The sequence below is a fragment of the Nuphar pumila genome, chromosome 10 (assembly GCF_984573655.1).
Source record: "Nuphar pumila chromosome 10, dmNupPumi1.hap1.1, whole genome shotgun sequence".
Lineage (NCBI taxonomy): Eukaryota > Viridiplantae > Streptophyta > Magnoliopsida > Nymphaeales > Nymphaeaceae > Nuphar > Nuphar pumila.
The window spans coordinates 117,936,643-117,964,382 of record NC_143258.1 but is presented as its reverse complement, the minus strand read 5'-3'; the positions used below and the strand labels follow the sequence as shown (position 1 = coordinate 117,964,382).

The following is a 27,740-nucleotide window of genomic DNA, read 5'->3' as shown; positions in this document are numbered from 1 at the left end:
GGGAAGACTTGATCCGTCAGTTTGTTTTCATTTTTTTTTCCAACAGCCTACCAAACTAAGGTCGTCAATGGGTCAGATTTGAGCTACTCATCCAATTGGATCAAGGTCTGGAATTAACTTCAAACCAGAGGTACCAGACACATAACTTGTGATGGTCCACATCTGGATCGGAAAGCTAGAGCTGGGTTAGTTAGACATAACACCTTTTTTTTTCTTGTTAAAAATAAACGTATAATTGGATCACAGGTCAGACTCGAGTAAGGTTTACGAACACCCAAATCAGGTCCGAATCCATCTAATCATCAAACCAAGTACGGATTATGGGATAAATTCTCATGGATCCAAGTCCGATCTTTGTCAGGTCAAATCCGGATCGCCGACCTGTTACATAGCAACTGGGTCCAACACTCCGAATCCAAACGGGTGACCAAATTCCGCCTTTCAAAGTCCAAGGAAAGCCAAACAGAGTCAAGAAACTGAAGACCTCTTCTTCTCTGCGTTCTCCGCAATTCCCTCCGCGAGCGAGAGGGTGGGAAAAAGCAAAAGACGATGGCGTCGGAGTTCCCTGAGATCGAGCCCTCCCACTTCGACCTCATCGTCATCGGCACCGGCCTGTCGGAATCCATCCTCTCCGCCGCCTCCGCCGCCGCCGGAAAATCCGTCCTCCACCTCGATCCCTCCTCTTTCTACGGCTCCAACACCGCCTCCCTCCCGCTCGATGCCCTCTCCTCCTTCCTCGATTCCCACCGGAATATTCCGTCCTCGCCGGAGGAATCTCCTGTCACTGGCAACGACGAGGAGGTCGAGTTCCTCACGGTGGGGTTGCGGACCCGGCCGCTCTACTCCGGCATCGAGATCTCCGGCGCAGCTGCGGATTCTCTCGGGCCACCCAGAGGCTTCAGTCTGGATCTCGCCGGCCCTAGGGTTCTGTTCTGCTCAGACTCCATGGTGGATGTGATCCTGCGGTCGTGGGCGAGCCACCACCTCGAGTTCAAGAGCGTCGATGCAACCTTCCTTTGGGTCGGAGGGGAACTGAGGCCCGTCCCGGACTCGAGAGAGGCCATCTTCCAGGATCGGAGTTTAGGGTTGATGGAGAAGAACCGTCTGATGCATTTCTTCAAGCTTGTCCGTGCACATTTCGATCCCGAGTTCACGGATAAGATCTCCGACGAGGATCTGGAAAGGCCATTCATCGAATTCATGACCAAGCAGGGGTTGCCCTCATCGATCAAACCGTACAAATCGATTTCGCCTCTCTTTTTGTTTGTAAGAATGTCTGGTTTTTGTTTTTTTAGGAATAAATGAATGATTTTATTTTTCTGAATTGCTTGTAAGAATGTGAACTTCATTTTCTTTGTGCGTGTATTTTTGAAAATTTGAAGAAATCAATCAAGGATGGGATTTTAATATTTTTTCCTTCTGTTTAATGGTGCCAGCTAAGCAAATCGCACAAATTCTTCTGTTTTATTGGGATCTCTTTCTTTTTTCCCCTTTTCTTCATACAATGTTTTTTTCTCGAATAGCACAACGAGTTTCATTAGGTTAGCCACTTGGAACATAGGGTCTTTAACTGATAAGTTGGTAGAGTTAGTAGATGTTATGTGTAGGAGAAAGATTGATATTTTATGTCTACAAGAGACCAAATGGGTAGGTGAGAGAGCAAAAGTGATAGAACCTTGGGGATATAAGATTTGGTATACAGGAATAAATAGGAATAGGAATGGAGTAGGGATTGTTAAGAGTCGTCAGTTTATAGATAATGTAGTTGAGGTCCGTAGGAAGGGTGATAGAATTTTACTTATTAAATTAGTATTAGGTACGGATATTATTAATATTATTAGTGTTTATGCACCTCAAGTAGGTTTAGATGATTCCATTAAGCATCAATTTTGGGAAGATTTAGATGGAGTAGTACAAGGGATATCTTATGGAGAAAAGCTTTTCATCGGCGGTGACCTTAATGGACATGTAGGCATTAGTAGGGATGGATTTGAGAGTATCCATGGAGGCTATGGTATAGGAGAAAGAAATGAAAGTGGAGAAAGGATTTTAGATTTTTGTTTGTCCTATGATATGATCTTAGCAAACACTTGGTTTAGGAAGAGGGAGTCTCACCTAGTAACATTTAAAAGTGGGGTTAATACGAGTCAGATAGATTTTTTCCTACTTAGAAAGAGAGATAGGGGTTGTTGCATCGATTGTAAGGTTATACCGAGAGAAAGTGTAGCTACACAACATAGAGTCTTAATTTTAGATCTTAGAATTAGACAATGCCGCACAAGGGATAGACATAGGATAGATCCTAGAATTAAGTGGTGGGTACTGAAAGGAGTTAAACAAGGAATGTTTGTAGAGCAGGTAGTTAAGGAAGTTGATTGGTGTCGCGAGGAGGATTCAGAATCAATGTGGAATAAGATAATGGGTGGCATGAGAAAAGTGGCTAAGGAGGTATTGGGTGAGTCTAAAGGCGGTGCACCACTAGGTAAGGATACATCATGGTGGAACGAGGATGTCAAATTAACTATTAAGGTTAAAAGAGAGTGTTATAGAAATCTAAGTAAGAGTCGTGATAATGAGAATTTGGAGAAGTATATAATAGCAAAGAAGGAAGCTAAAAAAGTAGTTCGAAACGTGAGGGCTAAGGTATATAAGGAGGTTTATGACAAGTTGGATACCAAAGAAGGCGAGAAGGATATTTATAGGCTTGCAAAAATGAGAGAGGAAAACGAGGGATTTGGGTATGGTTAGATGTATCAAAGATGAAACACAAAGGGTTTTAGTCAAAGATGAGGAGATTAAGGAGAGATGGAAATATTATTTTGATAAGCTATTTAATGATAGTCATGCTCAAGATCTTGGAGACTTCTCCATTCCTTTTCATGAGATAAATTGTGACTTCATGCGCAAGATTCAAAATAAAGAAATTGCAGAGGCTTTGAAGAAAATGAAATCAAGAAGGGCAGTTGGCCCAGATGGTATACCTATTGAGGCTTGGAAATGCTTGGGAGAGAAAGGTTTAGAATGGTTGACAAATCTTTTTAACTTGATTTGGCGAACAAATAAGATGCCTAATGAGTGAAGGAAGAGTACTTTGGTGCCTTTATATAAGAATAAGGGTGATATACAAGATTGCACAAACTATCGTGGTATAAAACTCATGAGTCATACTATGAAACTTTGGGAGAGGGTGATTGAGTCTAGGTTGAGGAAGGTTGTCATGATATCGGAGAATCAATTTGGTTTTATGCCTGAAAGATCAACTATAGAAGCTATACATCTTCTTAGACAACTTATTGAAAGATATAGAGAGAGGAACAAAGATTTGCATATGGTTTTTATTGATTTAGAGAAGGCATACGATAGAGTACCTAGGGACGTTCTCTGGTGGACAATGATGGAGAAAGGTGTTTCTCTCAAGTACATTAGTATAATTAAAGATATGTATGAAGGAATAATAACCAATGTCCGCACTTGTGGAGGGGTGACAACCAATTTTCCGATAACGGTTGGGTTACATCAAGGATCGTCTTTAAGCCCTTTTCTATTTGCGATAGTGATGGATGAGCTTACGAGATCAATTCAAGAAAATGTACCGTGGTGTATGTTGTTTGCTGATGATATTGTTTTGATTGATGAGTCTAGAGCTGGGGTTAATGCTAAGTTAGAATTATGGAGACAGACATTGGAAGCTAGAGGTTTTAAGTTGAGTAAGAGTAAGACTGAATATATGGAATGTCGGTTTAGTAAGCAACGAAGTAGTGATGGGAGTGTAGTGAAGCTTGGTGAGCAAGAAATATCGGTGAATGATTATTTCAAATATTTGGGATCCATCATTCAAAAGTATGGAGAAATTGATGGAGATGTAAATCATAGGATAAAGGTTGGGTGGATGAAATGGAAAAGTGCAACTGGAGTGTTGTGCGATCGTAGAATGCCATTGCGGTTGAAGGGAAAGTTTTATAGGACGACTATTAGGCCCGCTTTACTATATGGTACGGAATGTTGGGCTGCCAAGAGACATCATATTCAAAAAATGAGTGTAGCTGAGATGCGGATGCTTAGATGGATGTGTGGAAATACAATAAAAGATAAGATTCAGAACGAGGAGATACGTAAGAAGGTAGGTGTTGCACCCATTGAAAATAAGATGCGAGAGAATCGTTTACGGTGGTTTGGACATATTCGGCGAAGGCCTAATGATGCTCCAGTTAGAAGGTTGGAGAAATGAGAAAATATATTAGTTAAAAGAGGTCGGGGTAGGCCTAGGAAGACTTGGATGGAGATGATAGGAAAGGATATGAATGCTTTGAACCTCACCGAGGACATGGCATTGGATAGAAATGATTGGAGGAAAAGGATTCATGTGGAAGACCCAAAATGAATTTCTTTTTTTGGTTCATATCGCTGACCCCAATTGTTTTGGGATGAAGGCGTAGTTGTTGTTGTTGTTGTTGTTTGCACAACGAGTTTCAAGTTTCCAAACACTGACTTGGTCTTGCTATCTGTCGGTTCGGTCATTGTTATATTAATTGGCTTTAGCACATTAGTGTATACTCTTACCTGACCAAATAATAAATTGTCGGGTTCAGGTTTTTGCGGGTCACAAAACTGGAATCCCAAACTTAGACCCGCATAATTTCATAATTTTATTTTTATTAAAAATACATATAAAATACTTGGGTCAGGTACTCGACAAAAATCATTCCCAAACCTAAGGCAGCTATACGAGAGAAGTCTTGGATACATCTATAGTATCCAGCCAATTCCAAGAAACTCCTGATCTCTGTAATCGTCTTAAGTTGCTTCCAAGACAACATCGCTTTCACTTTCGCCATATCTACCTCAACACCGTTGCCTGAGATGATATGATCAAGGAATATAACACTATCTAGCTAGAATTCACACTTAGAGAACTTAGCGTAGAGCTTATGTTCCCTCAGTGTTTGCAGCACGATCCTCAAATGCTCTTTGTGCTCCTCACTTTCTTAGTAGATCAAGATATCATCGAGGAATACTATCACAAATTGATCAAACCATAACCGAAAGACTCGATTCATCAAGTCTATAAAGGATGTTAAGGCATTTGTGAGTCCAAAAAACATTATCAAGAACTCATAATGCCTGTATCTGGATCGAAAAGTCGTATTTAGGATGTCCTCTGCCTTAATTTGCAACTGGTGATATCCTGATCGAAGGTCAATCTTCGAGAATACTTTTGTTGTGCGCAACTGATCAAACATGTTATCTATTCTGGGCAAAGGATACTTGTTTTTCACCGTTACCTGATTCAACATTCGATAGTTGATATAAAGCCTCATGAATTCGTCCTTTTTCTTAACAAACAAAACTGATGCACCCCAAGGTGACACATTCGGTTTGATAAGCCCCTTGTCAAGAAGCTCCTGCAACTACTTCTTCAGCTCCATGAGCTCGACAGGTGCCATATAATACAACACTCTTGACACTGGTGCCATTGCAGGCATTAACTCAATTGAAAACTCGATCTCATGGTGAAGCGGTAATCTCGGTAAGTCCTCTGGAAATACGTCGAAAAACTTCTGGACTACGTCCAACTGCTTTAATGATAACTCTTGGCTATCAGTTGTAGACACACTAGCCAGTAACATAGTAAACCCCTGCTTGCAGTACTTCGAGATCTTTAATGCAGATACAATTTTCACCTCGTCAACAGACCTAGTCGCCTGAAAAACCAATGATGAGAGATTGGGTCGCTCTAAGCTCACATTTTTACCCCAACGCTGAAGAGTCGCATTATGATGTGATAGCCAATCCATGCCCAAAATGACATCGTAAAATGTCATCTGCAGTAAAATGAGATCGGCAGACAACTCGTGTCTCTTAATGACCACTTTAAATGTGGGAAGATACTTAGCACACCAGGTCGACACACCCAAAGGAGACATAACTTCTAGCGTGGTCTCTAAGCTAGATGGTGTAATGTCAAGCAATCCAGCAAAAGAAAAAGAAATAAAAGAATGGGTTACACTCAAATTGAACATAACACGTGTCAACTATAATACCTTCCATCAGATCGCTCTGATCGTTTCGCTCTGCAGCAGCGTACACATGTTCGTTGGTCTTTCTCTGCGCCTGCTACTATAAAGGTTTCTGCTGCTGCTGCGACTGTTGCTGGTTGCCCGAGCTCTTGGCTTGTTCGAGTAATACTGTGCAATGTGCCCGGGCTGCTTACACTGATAGTAGATACTAGATACCAAGGTTGACTCTTGTTGCACCTCCGACATGCTTGTTGAGTCTTCGCCTGTTGCGGTTGCTTTTGTTGATGGCGATTCTGGTGGTTCCCCAGTTGGTCTTCTGCCTCTTAGCCTCCCCACCCTGTGCCTTACCACCAGTAGGTGAATGCTTTCGAGCTTCACCATTGCCGTTGCCAGTTGCCACTGCTATTGCCACCTGTCTTCTTGGATTGACTTCCCTTGAATCGCTTCCACTCCTTGTTCAGAACAGAAGTTACCTTAATCACATTGTTGAATGTAGTAGGGCGGCTAGTCATCACACGAACCTGTAACCCGTCCTTGACTCCTCGCACGTACTTTGATGCCCTTGACTGATCATCAACAAATATGTTGGGGCAGTAACACTTGAAACTCTGAAATTTGGTAGTGTAGTCCATCAGACTCATGTTCCCCTGAGTCAACACGAGGAACTTTTGCTGCATCATTTTCCTAACAAACTAGAGAAAGTAAACTTCCAAGAACTCTTCTCAGAAAGCCTTTCACGATATGGACTTCACTGCAACGAACTAAACTTTTTGAACCATGTCCCACCACTTCTTGGCATCGCCCTTCAGACAGAAGGTGCCAAAGTCTGTTTGCCTCTCATCCGGCAATGGCAGGACACGAACGACACTTTCTATGTCCTCGACTCAACTCTCGATGACTTCATGATCGACTTTCCCCCAAAAAGTTGGTGAATCAAACTTCAGAAACTTTTCATACGTCATCACTCCAGGGTTAGGGGTTGCGACTAGTGCGAGCTGAAAAGTCTGTGCCTGAATATGGTTAGTGACTGTCTCAGTTAGGCTGTTGAGAGCACTCGTCAGGAAGTCCTTCTGTTCCTGCCAGTTCTCAGGAGCGTTTGCTTGAGCACGAGTATATATTTAAAAATTAATTCAAACCAAATTTATTATTAAACTATTCCCATAGATCAAACCTACCCCCTTAGGCTTGATCACTATATTAAAGGGAAACAATTAACCATATAAATTTAATCATCCTACATTAATTTAATTGAAACAATTTACATTACATCATAACAATTTTCATAATTGCAGAAAAAGTAATGAAACAAAATTTACAAAATACTTTTTACCAGTGATGAAGAGATTGCTTCGGAAGTGTGAGTTTATGATTTATGGTGTTGATTCTGATATCAATTCTGTAATGACCCCAAACTGATCCTCGAAAAAAACATATTTTTTTTAAAACAAATAAATGATTTTAAAATAATGCAGAAAGATATCCTAGGGATCTAGGGGCATATTATTGATTTCATATCTACAAACCGACATACACTCCAAACATAGAATTATTCAAACCATAAATTTAAATTAATTGAATAGTCCTCATTTTAGGTTCAACAAGTTCTCAAAAAACCATAAACTCCTAAAACAGTCATAATCCGGTCTACCAAATCATAACCCTCGGTCCCTCCAGCAAGCTGGTCCCGCCATTACTGCGCTTCAGTACCTGAGAAAGGTTTTTAAAAACGGGGTAAGAACCGAAGTTCTCGTACGAGACTCTATTGAAATCCAACAGTAAGGAAGATGACATAAATCAAGTCAAACATAGGTTTAAGAGGGATGCATTTCGTTTTTTGTCGACGGTCAGTTTGGGGTCGTTACACCCGAATGTGCTATAAGTGGGTCGGGTCATTATTGGGTGGATTGGCTTGTTGTAATTTAAAATAGTTATATAAAACTTTATCTAAAAATTGCCAACAATTAGTCATTTGTGTAGTGGTTAGTGTCTTGTTTTTTTTTGGAAGTCAAAAGGGTTTAAGTATCATTGCAAATAGTAAACCTTTTTTTACATTAAATACATTTCGTTGACAGCCCTACGATCAAACTTTGTTCAAACTTTGTTCAAACTTTGTTCAAACTTTGTTCAAACTTCTAGAATAGGGCTAAACTAGTAATTCTATCTCATGAGTTACAGGGGTAAAATGGTAACTTCAAAACATGAATTAGTGTTAACCCAAGAACAACCCATTATCAATTCATGATTGGGGCAATTTGATTAACCCAAGTAAAAACTTTGGTGGGAATTTGCAAACTCTCAAACTTTTGGTGTGCACGTGAATTAAACTGAAAAGTTTGGTGGGTATTTGAAATTTTTCCGTTTTTTTGTTAAACCCTTATGTTTCATGTTAATTATGAAGTACAGGGTTTCTTTATGTAGAAAAAAATAAGTGAAGAAACTGATCATACGCAATTTCTTGTTTATGATACTAAATGGAGCACTCACCAAATTGTCTTCTTTGTGAGATTATTTTTTCTGCATTCTTGAATATTGAATTGGGAAGTTGTGAATTTCTCTATTGTAGAGGGAAAGGAAGTAAGGAAATTAGTTTATGTTGATAGTGAGATCATTGGCTTCTTTGGAAGAATTTGGGTTCTTTTTTTCCTACTTCGTTATACAACGTTATATTGCTACATTTGAGTTGATCAACGTCTGATCTCCATGATATACTCCTTGTCTGATGTGTTGCTATGTGGGTAAACTGTTGTAGGATTATTTTATATGCGATAGCGATGGTGGATTATGATCAAGAGGATTCAAAGGCACTGGATCTGATCAAGACAAAAGAGGGGATAGAGAACTTGTTTCTTTATCACTCGTCTATAGGCAGGTGATTTATATTTAGTTATTAGCAAAATTTTGTCTAACAATTGAAACTGCTATTAATCTTTTTTTATGTGGTTAATTTGTTTGAAGCAGTCTGTACACTTTTTTTAGTTGTCCTTCCTAAAGCGAGTGAAAGTGCACAGAAAATAATCGTTATGGAACTTATTCAAGGGTTGACTTCCAGTTAATGAACTTGAGAACATAAATTGGGAAGCTTTGTCACATTGATATGGTAGAACTTTGTGAAAAATTGATTTCATTGAATATGGCAAACTAATCTGAAATATTATGTGCTTCAAATTGATGGCTATACCAGGTAGTAAAATGTGGATTAATAGATATTCAGGGCAAATTAGTTCTGAAAAAAAAAGAAAGATCAAATTAAAGCTATTAGCATATATATATGTTTAAGGAATTATCTGCTCATGGGTTATTCATGCTTGGGAGGTTACGGAAAGAGGGTATACTGATCTTGGTGATACATCTCTTCGAACTAACAAATTGGATAGCCTTTGAGAGGAAACGTTGACTTATAACATGGACCAAATCAGCATTTTGATATAGACAAGAGGGGAAAGAATTCTTGAAAGTTGTCGTGTCCTCTTTGCTAAATGTGTGAACATTCAAATGGACATTAGGGTTTGTGCTTCCATAAAATAAAAGATGACTATAGTTTCCTAAATGGATGTTTGCTGGCTGGTTGATAGTGAGAGGACTCTTAGGGTAAGTTTGGTTGTGTTTTTGAAAAGTGAAAATACTGAGAGATTCAATTTCAAAATCTCATGAGGCCTCATGAGAAAGTGAATCTCACACAAATGAGATTCACTTTCTAAATCTCACTATTGGGTTTTGTGTCAACTCAGTTTTTATGAGGCTTGTTTTTTGGGTTCTGTGCCAAAAAAGGTTTTATGTTTGGTTGCTTTTGGGGTAGTGTTCAAATAAGATTCACTTTCTAAAGTGTATTAGGAAGTGAATCTCATGTGAATGAACCAAACGTACCTTTAGTACCTGCATACCCAAAAAGGGGTGCCGATAAAAAGACAAGAATTTTTTTTTCTTACTTGCTCTCCCTTGACAATGAGAAAGGAGGAGTCTATCTATCTGCCTATATTAAAGTAGATTTCCTCCAATGCAATCCACAAACAGAAATTCCATGAATCTCTTGGTGGATAAGTCAGGCGACTCAACAACAGTGTGTAGAATGGAGATCCGATCTATAGTTTGAGGGGGCAATACATACCAAAAGGTTTGAAAAAGGAACATGCATAAGAGTATATAACCAACTCACCCTTTTGTATAACCTATTCACATGAAGCAACAGGATGCAATAAGGAAATGCACGTTTGTGAGGCCTGTTTTGGGATGCATAGGAAAAATAGGAGATTACGCCTAAGTTCGTATCCAGAAAATCAATGCAACTCACCTAGTAATGATAGAAAATTTATTTATTTTAATTGAATTCATTCCTCCAAAATATTCTGTTTCATTTTGATGAACCCTTTCTTACCATAACATTAATATCATTATGGATATTGCAATGAGGAACAACGATCCCTATTTATTTGTTTCCTTCTTTACCCTTCAAAAGGGGAGTCATTCTACTCATGGTTGTACGTATCGTACAATATAGTACAATACGTATCGTTACTTTTGTGTTTTGCGATTCGATACACACTTGTATTGCGATACGAGTGTATTGTATCCGTATCGAGTGTATCGTACGATACACTCATGTATCGTGATGTATCGTACGATACAGTTTTAGCGTATTAAAAAAAGGCCGAAAGTTGTATTTTTTTCATTTTGGGTTTAAAAGGCCTCTTGAGGGCTGAGTTCTCCATATGTCTAGAGTCCATTAGAAGGGAACCCACACACTCTAAGTTTCGTGAGATCGATTTGGGAGGCAATTCATGCGCAAGAGAGAGGGCTTTTGTGATTTTATCAAGAGTGTATTTTCACCATTTTTTCAATCGAGGAAGTGGGTTAAGGTACAAAATCTCTATTCTTTGCTTCTTATTGAGTGCTTTTCGGGAAATGTGTCTTTGGTGCTTTTTATTTTTTGCTTCTTATTGAGTTTTTTAATTAGTTTTGTTTTATTTTAGATCCTTCGATGTCGTCTTCACATTCATGTCATATTAGAGATGATCCTGCATGGCAATACTGCAGAAGCATTGACGATGTACCACGACTAGGGTTACCATTGAATTTGAGATGTTTATTTTGTGATGCTATTATTAGAGGTGGGCTGCATAGATTTAAACAAGATATTGCAGGTCAAGATCAAAATGTATGTCCATGTGATTCTCCATCTATTCCTGCAACTTTTTGTGCTGATGTTATTGCTGAAATAGAAGAAATTCAAAGAAGAATAATTTTGCAAAAATGCAAAGATGGACTTCCAACCATTGTTCCAGATTCTGAAAATGATGATGATGATGACCCACTTGCTAAAAAAGTGGCCCAACATAAAAAGATTATCGAGCGACAGTTAGATGCAGAACTGAGGAAATACTATCTTGATGTTTGACAGATAGGCTCTAGAAGATAATTTAGTTTTCGGATCTTTATAGTTTAGAACTTTAGAGATGAAGATTGGCATGTAAGACGTTGGTTAAATGTAATATTTTTAGTTATCATAAACTCTTATTGGTTAAATGTAAGGCTTTAATTGTGTTTAAAATTTAAATTATGTAGTTGGCTTTTATTTATATTGTCAGTTATCAGTTGCATGGTTTGTTATTAATTTAAATTATGTAGTTTCCTTCATATGTGAATTTATGGTTGTATTTTGTGCAATTCATAATTGTTTTATGTGATATGAGTTTTTTATAATTTATGCTAATTTTTTTCTGATTTTTCTAGATTTATTTTTGAAATTTTTTTTATTAAAAATTTATGATATGTTTATGATACGATACGATACGGTGTTACTTTGGGCCCGACCGATACGGGTAACGATACGATACAATACTTACAACCTTGATTCTACTACTATGTAGATACAATACTTTACTACTTTATTTTGTGGGCGACCTAACCTAGTGGTCGAATAAAGAGAGGCTACATGTAGGAAATTGGACAGTTGGCTTATAACATGGACATGGTGGACTGAATCAGCATGTTGGTAGGGTTTATGCTTCTAATAAAATGAAGGAATATGTATTGACGTGTGATGTTTGGTGTTTATGGATCCTGGATCTGATCCAAATCCCTGTTTTACCCCGTATATTATTTGTTTGTGTATTATGTTGAAGGGTATCTATGACTTCACATTGTAACAAACTTTTGTACTTGACCATCAATAAGTTCTAGATGAGCAGGTTTATTGTATGCATGGAGGTTAATGCATTTATTACTAAAACTAATCTTATAATTGATGCCTTCTCTCTCCATTTTATTGGAGAAAATCCTTCCATTTTTGCATTATTTGGACTCTTTTAGTGATAAAGCAAAAAAACCTTAAATATTTTATAGGCCATGGAATATTATTAACCTGTTGCATGATTAGAGCCATTTTCTTCCTGGGCAAGTTCTGTTTTTAGCCTTTAGGTTATTTGATGTTTGGTGAAACTTTAGATTTAAGAATATTTGTGATATATACCTTTCAATGCAATTAATGAACTATTATCCTTTTCATTTGGTAGCATGCTAATTGGTTAAATTTAATTTATGAGATCTGATCTTAGAAAATCTTGCTTTAGGTTTTCTAATGCTTTGGGATCATTTATCTATCCACTCTATGGCCAGGGAGAGCTACCTCAATCATTTTGTCGGTGTGCTGCAGTAAAAGGCGCTATTTATGTAAGTTGTGGTCATTGTGTTTTAGAACTTTAGATAAAGGATGTTGGTGGCTTTATTCTAATTAAACTGGTAATTGGTAGTTCGTAGGTTCATTTGTTTTCAGATTCGTCTTTAATGTTAGGTCCTTGTTCTCTGGCTGTGTAGCTGCCTTTGCTGTATTCTTCTAATGGTGGTCCAAAATCCAAATTGTGATATCTAGAACTTGTTTCAAGGTTTTGACAGGACTGGAAGGGAGCACCAGTTTTATCTACCTTCCTTTCCTGAAAACCGCTCATCAAAATACTGATTTGGAGATGTGCTTGATAAATGCATGACCTTCACATTAAGGATATAACATATAAATAAATCGTGTTGGTATTTGCTGCTTCTGAGTCCTTGTTTATATTTTCTTTCAAACATAGAAGGTTGCTTTGGGGTTTTGTGCAAGTAAAGTTCAGATACCAGATTGAAACATTTCTGCCTCTATGCAAATCTTTTGCTGATATTTTACTGAATATTTCTTATGATATTTTATTTCAAAACCTGTTACTTTTTTGTTCCCCATGTGTATGGGAACTTGGCATACATAACATATCCAAATTCGGTCTTGGTGCAGATCCTTCGCATGCAAGTAACAGATTTAATTATTGACAAGGTATGACTAATTTTCTCCCTTAGAAAGGTTCAACTTGTTGATTTTATCCTTGGACTTTTTTTCTTTTATAATAGGCTTGTGCTGTTGTGCATGTTCATACACCAAGCATTACACTTTAATTGTTTGATCATAAACATTGTCCTACTCCAATTATGAAGACTGCAGTTGTAGGCTTAAATTCTTTTTAGTCTAGCATGGTCTATGTCGAGGAAATGCTTTATTACTTGTTTGTGTGATAGCCTCTTTATTAATAGCTTTATGTACACTCTTACTTTATATAGGGGTATCTTTGTAATATAGTCAACTATTTTTGTCTTATGTGTAACCCTAAGGTGTCACCCCCTTTTGTGTTGTATCTTTATCTCATTTTGCAAAAAGCTGTTCTTGTTGCTCCTCATTCTTCTCTCTTCTTCTCCTTTGTAGCGACTATATTTATTAGAATGTGGAATATGGATCCGATATCGGATCCATATCCATTCACAAGTTTTGCTTTAGTTGCATTATAATGTAACATGCGTTACTTATAAGGGGCACTTTTGTCCTTGTAAAAGATAATTGTAACCCTATACTAATGAAGCACTAGTGCAGCAACCAAGACAGTTTTGGGCTGCCGATTTCTCAAGAAGAGTTCTCTCTCTCTCTTTCTCTCTCTCTCACGTGTTTTCACATGGTATCAGAGCACGCTGTATTTCTGGGTGAAAAAAGGACCTTCCTCAGGGACGTGAAAAGCCAAATCCCCTTTCTCCACATCAGTCTACGTGCACTAGCCAAGTTCTGCTGCAGCAAAAGCCGAGTTCTCGTTCCTTTCAGAACACGTGAATCTGGTCTTCCTCAGCGACGCGAATTAGTTCACGTGAATCAGGTTGTCTTCCTATTCCCCTATTTCTTTCTGTCAGCGTCGGCTACATGATTCGTCCCCTTCACCTTTTCTTTTCCAGCAATGAATAGCTATCTATATCGCAGATTTGCAAGACATTCAGATTTGTTGTCTGTGTTCTAACTAATCTGAAATAATTTTAGATCTTCACTCGTTTATTGTATTACACCCTGTTTTATGCACAATAGGGTGTTTTATGCACAAATTTTTTGTGTTCACTCAAAAAAGGGGGCCGAGTTCTTCTTATTCCTCGTGACTTCACCTTCTTTTCTTATCAGTGTTGTGAGAGGCGTACGCCTTAGTACCTGAAGCGTACGCGTCAGAGGCGAGGCGCACACTCAAGGTACTGAGGCGTTGCTGTGATGCGCCCCTCATCAACCTCCGACCAGTTGTGACCATCGACCACCGGAGTTGCTGTGCTGCAGCTGCTGCTCAGTCTTCTCCGACCACCGGACGACCGACATATCCCTCGCTTCCGTACCAGCTGGGGCATGGTCCTTCTCTTACTGCCTCCCCTCCCACCGCTTCACTTCCATACCAGTTGTGAGAGGCGAAGCGCAGGTTCAACGCCTCGCTTCGCCTCATCGCATTTAACAACCTTGTTTCTTATAGTTCTTCTTATTCCTCGTAACTTCATCTTCTTTTCTTAATTCACACACAGCAACTGCTGTAGTTTTTTTTTTATTCTTCGTGACTTCATTCACAGTTTACACAAAAAGGCTGACTTCATCTCCTCTTCTTAATTCACACACAACAATTGCTGGTCACCTCTTCTTCTTCATTCATTCACAGTTGGTCAGTTCTTCTTCTTCATTCATTCACAGTTTACACAAAAAGGCTGAGTTCGTTTCTTCTGGTACCAATTTCTGTCATAAGCTGCGTCACTTTATTCTTTGTTTTCAGCCACATTTCTGTCATAAGCCTACAAATGGATACTTCAGGCAATGCTGATCTTTCCTCCAATTTCCTGGGGCAGTTGGTTTCGGAAAAACTGAATACAAATAACTATTTGACTTGGAAAAGGCAGATTACCCCTTTTATTCGCAGTCAAGATCTTTCAGGTCACTTGGATGGCTCCACTCAAATACCTCCGGAATTTGTCACCACCGAAGAAAAAAAGGATGGAGAAATGTCAAGCACCATTCGCAATCATGTATTTACTGCTTGGATGAAACGTGATCAGGCTCTCGTCGCGTATATCACTTCCACACTGTCGCAAAAAGTTTTGGTTTCTATCCCTGATGATTGCACATCTAAAGTATTGTGGGAAACTTTAGCTCAAACCTACTCTCAGATATCAGAGGCTAAGGTGCTGTTTCTCAAGCGTGAATTTCAGCTTTTAAAGAAAGGAGCAATGACCATTATTGAATTTTTAAATCAAGTCAAAAGCATCACAGATCAATTAGCCATTGTTGGATATCCAGTGTCCGATAAAGAAAAGGTGCAACAAACACTGAATGCCCTGGGATCAGAGTATCATGTACTTGTCACTTCTTTATTATGCTTGCCTTCGTTGCCCAGTTTTGAGGAATTACGTGCTAAACTCTTCCAATACGAGATGTCTTTGAAAAGCATATCTGATGCTTCAGCAGGGCAATCATCTACGCATGAGATTCTTGTCACAGGGACGTTTGCTGATCGTACACGGAGAGGGCGTGGCAGAGGCAAGGGAAATCCAATCCAGGGTGGACGTGGGATACTACCTACACCAAATTCTAATACCAATTTTTCAAAGAATGTTCCCACATGCTATCAGTGCAACAAGCGAGGTCATATCAAGGCCAATTGCTGGTTCAACCCACAAAATCGGAATAGAATGCAAAACACCAGAAATGTTGGTATATCAGGAACTGCAGGTACGTTTCAAGTCAGTGAAGATGCTAAGGATCTCCTTCTATCTGCTATGGCCAACTTGAATCTGAAGCAAAATGATGATGGAATATGGTATGTTGACTCTGGAGCAACAACCCATGTCACTGGTAATGCAGGTAAGTTCTCTACTCCGACTCCCTATTTTGGAAAATCTAATATTGTAATCGGAGATGAGACTCACCACCCTATTTCAAACATAGGCAATGTCGTCATTCCTTTGTCTAAGTCATCTATTCCTTTATTTGATGTTGTTCATGCACCAAATATAAAGAAAAATATTGTTTCTGTTTCCAAGCTTGTTGATTCTACCAATTTTTCTGTGAAATTTACTCCTACTTCTGTCTTTGTCAAGGATCTTCAAACGAAGAAGATGTTCGCTAAAGGAGAGCGACGTGAAGACATGTATGTCTTTAATGAAGATCCAACCTCTAGTGTCTTGAAGCCCCAGTCGGATCTCATCTCCAAAAGTGTCCTAAGTATATCCAAATGTAATAAGTCAGATCTCTGGCATTCTCGTCTTGGTCATTGTAGTCAAGTCTTTATTGAAAAGTTAGTGTCCAATGGTCTTCTTTCGGAGTCTGTTTCACCTTTATTGAGGAATAAAATATGTCCCAGTTGTCAGGTCTGCAAAAGTCATGTACTTCCTTTTCATCAAATAAATAAAAGAGCTTCTATACCCTTTGAGATAATATGCTCAGATGTTTGGGGCCCAGCTCCTAATCCTTCCTCTTCTGGAAGTAAATATTATGTATCATTTATTGACAGTTTCTCTCGTTTTACCTGGATATTCTTTATGAAACACAAATCAGAGGTCTTTTCCATTTTCCGTCACTTTCATGCCTATGTTAAAAATCAATTCTCTCAAGATATCCAAATTCTCCAATGTGATGGAGGTGGTGAGTATTCCTCCAAAGAATTTTTAGATTTTCTCCAAGATAATGGGATTCATCGTAGAGTTTCTTGCCCGTACACTCCATAACAAAATGGAATTGCTGAACGTAAACACAGACATATTGTGGAAAGTGCAATGAGTATGATGCATGGGAGTAACTTACCCATTAGTCTTTGGTCTGAAGCCTTTCACACTGCCACTCATGTGATAAACCGCCTTCCTATGCCTATTCTTGAAAATCAATCTCCCTATTATGTTCTCTTTGGTGCACATCCCGATTATAATGAGTTACGAGTTTTTGGATGCACATATTATGTTCATATTGACAAATCCATGAGGACTAAATTTCAAGACAAAGCCTCTATATGCCAATTTGTAGGTTATGCAGATGAACACAAGGGTTACAGATGCTATGATCCTACCAATAAGAAGATTAGAATTTCCAGAAATGTTGTTTTTGATGAAAATAATTTTTTGGGAAAAGAAACAGAGGCCAATCGTGAACCTACTGGTGCAGTTGCTAATTGGTATGATCCATGACTTAGTGTTGAACTTATTTCACATGCTGTCGAGCATACTATTCTATCTCCTGAAAGCATATATGGTGAGGCAGTTTTAGATGATGCATCACAAGCAGAGTGTCTAAGATACAAAGGAAATGTGTATACCAGGAGATCTAGAGAGCAAACGAATGTACCTGCTGAAGAACACATTGTATTGTCTAATGACAGAGAAGCACCAAGAAGATCAGGCAGGATAAGGCATCCTATTGAAAAGTGGGTTAGTTATGACAACTTTTCTATGGACTTTCAGATTTTTCTATCCCAGATTGAAAAACACGATGAACCACTTGGTTTTTATCAAGCTATCCAATCCCACAAATGGATTGAAGCGATGAATGAGGAAATCGAGGCACTTCATGAATGCCGAACATGGGAGATAGTTGGCCGTCCTCCAGACAAAAATGTTGTTGGTTCCAAATGGGTTTATAAAATTAAATATAAACCGGATGGTAGCATTGAACGGTACAAGGCGTGCCTTGTGACCAAGGGTTTCACTCAAGAATATGGCCAGGATTATGATGAGACATTCAACCCAGTGGTGAGAATGGGAACTATTCGCATTATACTTGTCCTGACAATTGAACATGGGTGGATCCTCAGTCAGCTTGATGTTAAGAATGCATTCCTTCATGGGGACTTAAAGGAAGAGGTCTATATGGAGCGACCTCAAGGTTATGCAGAGGGAAGCCCAAAAGAATATGTATGCAAGTTAACCAGAGCTTTGTATGGATTGAAGTAAGCTTTTAGGTCATGGTTTGAAAGCTTTTCCTTAGAAATCCATAAACATGGTTTCTTTCGTTCCCAACTTGACCATTCTCTGTTCATATATAGGAACGGTACCACTATGGTTTTCTTACTCATATATGTTGATGATATTGTTATCACTGGTAATGCTCCAGACCACATTCAGCGAATTAAAGTTCTATTGAGTATGCGGTTCAAAATGAAAGACCTTGGGGAGCTGAGATACTTTCTTGGAGTAGAGGTAGACAAACAAGGTGATAAAATGTCATTAACTCAACATAAATACACTCTTGATCTTCTGGCTAAAGCAGGAATGACAGATTGTAAACCTCTACCCACACCCAGTGTTGTTAACCAAAGGCTCAGTATTTGTGATGGTGAGTTATATCCTGATGCAGTCAAGTATCGGAGTTTAGTAGGTATGCTACAATACCTTACCTTCACTAGACCAGACATTGTGTATTCTGTCAATCAAGTATCTCAATTCATGCATGAACCAAAGACTGGTCACATGGATGCTGTCAAACACATCCTTCGCTATCTAAAAGGAACGGTGGGTGATGGACTCACATATACTCAATCTTCATGGAAATCACCAAAACATGACATACTGGCCTATACAGATGCAGACTAGGCATGGGATCCAGATGAGAGAAGGTCTGTTTCAGGATACTGTGTTTTCATTGGGAGAAATCTTGTCTCATGGAGTAGCAGAAAACAGAAGGCTGTGGCAAGATCTAGCACAGAGGCAGAGTATAGATCTATGACAGCTACCACAACAGAAGTGACCTGGATTAGGCATCTTCTTACAGAGATGGGAGAGGATATCTCAAATTCGACACTTATGTGTGATAATAGAAGTGCTATACAAATTGCATTCAATCCTGTTCATCACAGTCAGACTAAACATATTGAAATCGATCAACATTTCATCAGACAAAATATAGCCGACAAAGAGATTGAACCAGTTTATGTGCCTTCAGAAGACCAAGTTGCCGATATGTTTACAAAAGGTCTTACAAGTCATCGTTTCTGGTATCTGAAGAACAAGTTGCACATGGTTCAACCCTATACACAACTTGAGGGAGGGTATTAGAATGTGGAATATGGATTGGATATGGATCCGATATCGGATCCATATCCATTCACGAGTTTTGCTTTAGTTGTATTATAATATAACATGCGTTACTTATAAGGGGCACTTTTGTCCTTGTAAAAGATAATTGTAACCCTATACTAATGAAGCACTAGTGCAGCAACCAAGACAGTTTTGGGCTGTCGAATTCTCAAGAAGAGTTCTCTCTCTCTCTTTCTTTCTCTCTCTCTCACGTGTTTTCACAATATTTGTCTTTGTAATAGTCTTACCACAACAAATGCTGTAAAGATTATGGAAAACATCTGATTCTATAACCATGAAAGCAAGGACCAGATTTCCTGAAAGTGGTAAAAATGTTGAATCATAAGGCTGCTTGATGATCAGCCTAGCTGATTATTGACCATTCCTTTTATGGAAGTTCTTCACATGTGCTCAGGATATAGAAACTTCATAAATAATCCCTGTTTTCATATGGCTACTTGAAACAAATTTAAATGCATCAGAAACATAGTGACTTGTATCGTTCAAATTTAAATGTCTCTTAAGATGATATGTGGATTTCTTCACCTTCATGATGATTCTTTTCCACCTACTATAAATCTTATCTTTAACCCTTTTTTATTCTTTTCTGAGGCTTGCCTTGGAGGACATTGTCCTAATCCTTGGCCACACACTTCATGTGTCTTATTTGTATGGTGGACCTTTCGTCTCAACCAAGGTTGTAAAGAGAATATTGGTAACTGTATCTGCTGGGCCCAAAATATAATATATACCTTATCATATCATAAAAAATTGTATTTGTAATAAAAAATTTAAAAAAATTAGGAAAATTTCTAAAATTTTCATAATGCTAGAAACAATCACCATACTATTACATATCAAACAATTACATCCTACATAAAACATTGAATATTTAATAAGCAAGATGATATGATATGGATGGCATGCATATTTCACAAGACAAATGCAAACTATAAAAGAATGTGTATTTAAACAACAAAACTAAGCTAACAAGTGACAAAATTAACAATAGTGTGTGTTAACATAAATAAAAACACAATGTGTTTTTCAATTTTACATAACCAAGTTTTTTCAAAATTAAAAGAAAGAAAAACTAACTAAATGTTGTCGATCATCATCATCTTCTTGTACGAAATCACCCTCAAGCCCTCAAGGGCCTTACATGTTTCAAAATTGGAAAAAAAAATCGAATTAGGTGCAACTTACATTGTGTTGATTGCATATCGTAAGATACACCAACTGTCAGGGTGTATCATAAGATACACCTGATACAACCATCGCGATATGCTCCAATACTTACAACATTGGTCTCAACTAAACCTGAAATGTGGAGGCTCCCTATGGTAAGTTGATGCTCATTCCACTATGTATGGTAGAATGCACAATGGATATGTTCTGAACATTCCCAATTTTCAGAAGAGTGTCACACCTTTTCTGGCTGAGCTGGCATGAAGCCTTGTTGACATTGTCAGATTCTAGATTTGATTATTTTAGCCTCATTGGCCAAGGCCAAGTAGTTGATTTATGGTCTAGAAGTAGTGGTTGTATTGAGGACGGTGGTTTGTTTGGCATAAGAGGGAGTTCAAGGATTTTGGAGGATGTTGCAAAAAATTGCTCGGGCCATCATGTTTCACTCAGAACCTCCTATTGTGTATGGAGAGAAATTTGCAGTGCAGCTAAGACTTTCTTGGATCAGTTTACCAGGAAGTGGACATCTATTGAAATGATTTTTCTTTTTTCTTTTCTTTGAGTGTTCCTTTGTTTTTGTGCAGGTGAGCTTGTCATTTTGTATGCTCTCTTTGATAATAAATTTTCTTACTCAAGAAAAAGGAAAAACTAATAGAGAAGTTAGCAAAGGCATTAGCAGGATTCTAGTATCCTGGAATTCCCAAAGCACATAGGACTTGGACCACCTACCCAACCAAATCCTGGCAAAAAATGGAGAACGAGTTCAGTCCTGAACTGGCATGCTTAGTTGCAATGCAGGGATAGTTGGTCTTGCTGATGGGACAAATCCTTCATTTTGTTCCACAATATATAATTATCATCTTGCTTTTCTGATTATTTTTCAAATGAGAATTTTCATCAGAGAAGATTCGAGAGTCTTGCACTCTGTGTCAGTGTAGGAAAGCCGTATAGAGTTTGATGAAGCCATTTCATACCCCTACTTTCAAGGATTTAAGTGTGTTGCTAATAAATGGCACTCAAAAAATAGGGTGTGTGGATTACTTTTTCTCAGAAAATAAGCATTAAAGGCTTTTTTTCTCCAAAAGAATTCAATAAAAGGAATATGCATACAAATGGTTGCCTGCTGATAAATCATGCTGTGAGATGAAATTTGGCAGCATCTGTGACTTGCTTAGGAAGGTTGTTGATTTTTAATCCATATTTAGTTCATGTTTCTTGTTCCAGGATGATTGAAATATCCATTAATCCGCTTTAATTATATTAAAGTAATCCGTGCATTTTTTTAATTAACTGAAATTGATTATCCAGTTGCAATATTATATTTAGTAAAAGATGTGGATTGAAGGGTTTCTCTTCATCAAATTAAATGCATCATCTTGTAGTCCATTGTCTCTGAACAGAATATCATCATCCAAATTCAAATAGTTGAACAAGGTCATCCTTGCTTCTTGGTGATGGAGTTCATTAACTGATGTCAGATGCATCCCTTTAGGCAATTACTTGAGGAGAACAAGTACTGTTTCTTTGTATACTGATTCCAAAACCTAGTCTGGAGCAGAAGCATGTTTGGCCATTCAAGTTCTATTGGTGATACCTGCAGATAAATTTTGTGATTTTAGCATTTTGTTCATGGTAACTTTGTGTCAAATCTATTTTCTGGCAATAGAAATTTTGGTTTCCTGTCATGATTTTTGGAATTGATTTGTAAATTTTCTTGCTACGCCCTTTTGTTAGCTTCACCACTTTCAAAGAGCACGCTGGTAAAGATAAGACATACAGCTTGGCAAAATATATTGCTACTGATGAATTGCAAGTTCTGAAAATTTACCATGGTTTTTTTTTTAATCACAGATTATTTCTAAAAATATGTAGGGAAGCAAGCATTATAAAGGTATTAGAATAGCGTCAGGGCAACATGTATTCAGCAAACAGCTTGTTCTGGGTCCATCGTTCTTGAACCTGTCCTCAGACAACCAGGATAAAGGGGATGGAAGATCAAGTGCAGAAGAAGTTGAAAATATTCAAAGTTCCATGCAGAAAGTTGCCCGAGCAATATGCATAACAAGGAACTCATTACGCCGAGAAATGTCAAACCTCCTGGTGGTTATTCCTCCAAAAAGTATGAGATACCTTGTTGATGCTGAATTTTTTCTGCCTGTTAGCTGACAACAGATTGTTTTGGCCAACCTTCTGATGATTAAAAGTCTCTTGATTTGAACTTACATTTATGATCTTATATTCTACTTTTGCAGCACTATACCCGAAACAGGTGGCATGCATTAGAGCTCTTCAGTTAGGTAGTAATGCCGCTGTTTGTCCACCAGATTTGTAAGTCGCAACCATTATCTTGATATGTTGATACATATCTGCTCTAAGATATTAATGAGGAGATGCAGCTTTTTCATGGATATGGAAGTTCTACTTTAAAGTTCAACCCTAATTAAGCATTTTAAATTTATCTCTTCTCAGGTTTGTTGTATATATTTCAATGTTATGTGACAATGTGACACAAGGAAAAGATGCGATGCATGCAGCTGTAGATGCTCTTTTCATGCTTCCTGTTTCGGACAGCTCTGAAACTGATATATCACTACAAAGTGAAGGAAATGTGGACAGAAAGCCAATACTGATGTGGCATGCAACATATGTTCAAGAGCTAACACAGGTACTTATATGGTTCATATTTGTATCAGTTTGCATTTTTACTTGGTTAGTATTGGGAGCCTATACACTGAGTTTTGAAACTGCACCTTGCTTATTATCTGGTTTCCTGACTGTGATCTTCCAAATAATGCAGGGTCATTCAACCAAGGGCATTGTCTCTTCCCCCTCGCCTGATGGGAAACTGGACTACAAGGATCTTCTGCAATCAACAATGAAGGTGATCTTCTTTTTCTTCTACTTACTGCCACTTTTCTTGATCATTCAATTTGTTTTCTCTGCTTGTCTAGATATATGTTGCAAGTGAATGCTAACCATTTAATATATTTCCAAAACACGCTAAGTGCTTATCAGGATCCTTTTATACATTTGAATGGGCAAACTGTTCATTGATTTCTCCTTGCCTGCTTTATTTAGTTTAACTTTTCTATTTACCCACTTGATTTTCTACATGTCTTGTCTTTTGTATTGCTAAGCGGAGTATTCAAATCAAACATTTTAGTCGAATGTAGTTTCTTTTTAGTTCCATGTTTATCGTTAATATATCAAGTAGATGTGGGTCGATGTGGGAAAAAATCATGTGATAATTTTGGGAGAATTTGGAAATTTTTGGTTAACTTGATTTTACATAGAAAAGTAAACTTGATTTCAATCAATGGTTTAATATTCTCTAGCTGTGTTTTTTCCCCTTTTTCTCTTCATGTGTGCACACACACCCGTGTGTGTGTGTGTGTGTGTGTGTGTGTGTGTGTGTGTGTGTATATATATATATATATATATATATATATATATATATAGAGAGAGAGAGAGAGAGAGAGAGAGAGAGAGAGAGAGAGTTCAAATATTCTTCTGTTGACAAATTTTGAAATTCCACAATGGCTCTTTCAAGGTAAATGAATGATTTGTTTTTATTTTACTTTCTGTAAATTTATTTAATTACTCTCATAATGATAATTAATTAATAATTTAATTAAATCAATTCAATGTTTTGTAGGGGTAAACAAAAATGATGAACTTGTTAGCATTCACAAAAATGATAAACGGTCAAGCATGGCACAAAAATGGCAAGAGGCCTCGATTTACACGGGTTTTAAAGAAAAAGAGAAGAAACGAGAAAAGAGGTGGAAAAAAAAATTAAATAAGTGGAAGATTCATTAAATTGGGAAACATTACCCTGCCAAAATCTCTGGATGCTATGTACTTAAAATCAATATTTTCCATTTTATGATTCCTTTGCTAGCTCTAATTTTGGTATTTTCTTCATAATGAATAAACTCCCACATTCGGTTGCTAATAATTTTTTATGCAGCAAGTGAATGCGGAAACTTGTTAGATGGGGGCGAAATTGTAGATACAAGAATGCCATGTTCCGTACAAATATAATATAGCCTGTCCCATAAAAGCTTTTGAAGAGAGAGAGAGAGAGAGAGAGGAAATTTTCATTGAATGAGGGTCTTTCCGGTCGGTATGCTCTTTGCTTGTGCAAACTATTACCAGTAAGATAGTGTTTTGTGCTAATGGAGTGTCTTTGTTCATTCTGTGTTGCAGCTGTTTCAGGAGATGTACCCTGGTGAGGAATTCTTCCCAGAGAAAGCAGCTTCTGAAAACATGGAGGACGATTGAAAGAATTGAGGTGATAATTTGAAAATGTTGGGTTGTTTTTTGCAAAGGGATGAAGTCAGTGAGCTATTAATTTTCTGAGTTGAGAGGTCATCAGCAAGTGCTCGACTGCTGCTTGCCGTGTTCCAGCATAGATTATTCATTTTTACAGATCAAGGACGCAGAATTTGCCAGTCCTCTGGTTCATGTGTTTCAGGATGTAGTCCCTAAAGATGATTTATAATCTATGACGTCCTTTTAATGTATTCATTGTAAACGACCACCGTACGATATACTATATAGTGCTTCAATTTTTCATGTTCAAATTGTGACAGCAAGATTTGGACCAAACGCACATCTGACGATGACTAAAATTTTACAAGGGCAATGCAAAGAATATATAAAGCATCCCATAGAAATTAAAAATCCATTCTATGGAATCAAAGATTTTGTTGTGAATCACATGAACAAACGAGGAAGAGGCATTCCTGCCTCCTGGTTGGGATGTGCCTTCTGTGCTATGAGTTGAAACGGAAGTTTCAATTTACGCAAGGCAATTTTTTAATAAATGTAAAAAAAATGCTTAAAATTAATTTTTTTTAATATTATTTTAATGGTTTTAACATATGTCACGTTTTGATTGACACAATATTTTTTAATTATTTTTTAGCCGATTCACTTGAGAATCCCTGAATCGTTGGCCAAAGATTCAGGGCCGATACTGACAATATTGCAAAAAGGAGTCATTGGAGATCTAGGGAAGGATGCTAGAGAGGTGCAGCGAAATGAACTAGATCTCATTCATAAACTGAATCAAAGTACAGAACAAAATTCTTCAGAGAGAGAGAGAGAGAGGTGGGGGGTAATGTTTTTGCTATTAGCCGAGGACAAGGTGTTGAATTCGGATGCCTAAGTTCTAACCTCTACAAAAGGGATTGCAGAGAAGCAAATTCAGCGAGACACTGTAGCTATGTCATTCAAGCCGAAACGCAACGCAAACTTGTTGTGGGTACACTCGAACATATCCACCAAGCTGCACTCTTTGTGCTTGTGTTTTATCAGGTTGTATCTGAACTCCAATCTCTTCTTGAGCCCATGCTGGAAGAATTCCGGATACTCTGCTACTTCATCTATCCTTCTGCCCATGACATTGACCAGAAACTTGATCCTCGGCTCCAGCGAATTCTTTACGCTCTTGATCAGAACAGGTGGAAACCCAGTGACCAACTTGGCAATCTGCAAAGAGCTGAGATCGCTGCCTCGGAGGAACTCCAGATTGGGCCTCAATATCTTCTCTACGTCCCTGCACAGAAGTTGGGGAAAGGTTGTCGCCACTCGTTGCAGGTCGTGGTCTCTCAATCCGATGGATCGCAGGAAATCCGAGGTCGGCCGCAGCCGTTTCTCGACGCTGTAACCCATGATGTAAGGATTCTTCACCAGAATTTTGCCCACGGCCCCTTCTTTGTTGAAGCCCAAACCAGCAAGGAAGTTCACAATGGGTAAGAGTTTGGACTCTATGCTGTAACTTACCAGCCTGGGGTTAAGCATGATGAGCTTCCCAAGTTGGTTGTCAGGGATACCCAGCGACTGAAAGAAGGCCAGCAATGGGCACAGCTTCTCTTCTATGCTGTGAGAGAGGATGTGGGGGAATTTCATTATGGCCATGGTCACTTCATCGGGTTTCTTCCCCAATGTTTTCAGGCACTCCACCGTGGGCTTGAGTCTCTCGTCCAGCCCCAAAGCTAGCAGCTTTGGGCATTTGAGGACAATAGCAGCGAGCTTCCTCTGCGGAATCCCAATACTGTTGACGTAGTCCCAGTTCTCATTTGCTTTCTCTCTCTGCACTCCTTCCAAACGCTTGCATTTCTTGAGCATCTCACTGATGCTCTTGTCATCAAAGCCCTTTTCTTTGAGGAACCCAAGAATGCTTATGCTTCCTTTTTGGTCGCTCCCGACCTCCATTTCCTGCGAAAGAATGACCCGGAGGCACATTTATGGACCCGATTTTTCGGACTAAAATTCGAAACGTGAATGCTATCATGGAAGGGTGGTAGTTTTGAGGAGAAATTAAGAGAAGAACTACGTCAAAAATGCTTACCTGGAGAGATGGGATGGATTCAAGGCTCTGCTCTGCTCTGCTCGTATTCGTCGCCGAGAGTTTTTATGGATTTTACTTGGAGTAACAAACGCAGACAGACAAGTATGGCTCAGGAATTCATTCCTTATCTCAAGCTGAATAATTTGGTGGGTTTGCTGCAGACGAGAGGCAACACTTGCTTCTTATTGCCTTATCCTATCCTACGTGTTCCTCGTTACAGAAATGGGGATTTTCGGCGGAAAGACAAAAGATGCCCCCCTCTATATTAACGATGACTGCCCGACTCGTTAACAATGTCAAGAAAATTCTGAAATGCCAGTAACGGCCCCCCTCAGTTAATGCCTCCCGGCTTATGGACGGCACCGTAGGTAGACTAGCTGGTAAACGAACAGAAGCAGTAGAGCTCCAGCTGCTCGGGCTTGGCTCGTTAACGGGTACAGTCCTGCTCGAGCCCCTCTTGTGAGCTCATCACGAGCCGAGCCCAACTCGATCTCGTTTACGAGTTGACCTGATGTGCCATGTTCATCATACCTATGTCCACAAGGGGACCATTTAAGCCAACACGAGCCTGGACACCAGCACGTACAACATTATTTTAATATTTTTAAATAATGTTTTATTATTTTGATTTTGTTTAATAAAAATTTATTTTAATGTTAAAATATTCAAAGCTTTGCTTTTTATTGATTAAAAACGTAAAAATTTCATGGCCTCTTGGCCAATGTCCTGCACTGAAAAAGTGGTAGGGGCGTGTGGAAGGAGAATATCGATCCCTCAAAGTTGAAAATCATTAACAAGAATGAAGAATAGTG

At 38.5% G+C, this 27,740-nt stretch overlaps 2 protein-coding genes across 2 annotated transcripts; one reads left to right on the top strand and one right to left on the bottom strand.

Annotated features, from left to right (window-relative positions):
- Positions 1–481: 481 nt before the first annotated feature.
- On the top strand, positions 482–25,156 carry REP (Rab escort protein). Its single transcript, XM_090019853.1, has 9 exons — positions 482–1,235; positions 8,767–8,886; positions 12,584–12,683; positions 13,279–13,317; positions 22,443–22,689; positions 22,823–22,898; positions 23,040–23,235; positions 23,368–23,451; positions 24,780–25,156. Exons 1-9 carry the CDS (start codon positions 550–552, stop codon positions 24,852–24,854), a joined length of 1,623 nt encoding a protein of 540 aa, XP_089875979.1. The 5' UTR covers positions 482–549; the 3' UTR covers positions 24,855–25,156.
- A 537-nt stretch (positions 25,157–25,693) lies between these two features.
- On the bottom strand, positions 25,694–27,055 carry PDE191 (Mitochondrial transcription termination factor family protein). Its single transcript, XM_090018631.1, has 2 exons — positions 26,929–27,055; positions 25,694–26,795 (listed from the first exon to the last, which is right to left on the bottom strand). The coding sequence occupies exon 2, from the start codon at positions 26,790–26,792 to the stop codon at positions 25,782–25,784; it is 1,011 nt and encodes a 336-aa protein (XP_089874757.1). The 5' UTR covers positions 26,793–26,795; positions 26,929–27,055; the 3' UTR covers positions 25,694–25,781.
- Positions 27,056–27,740: the final 685 nt, after the last annotated feature.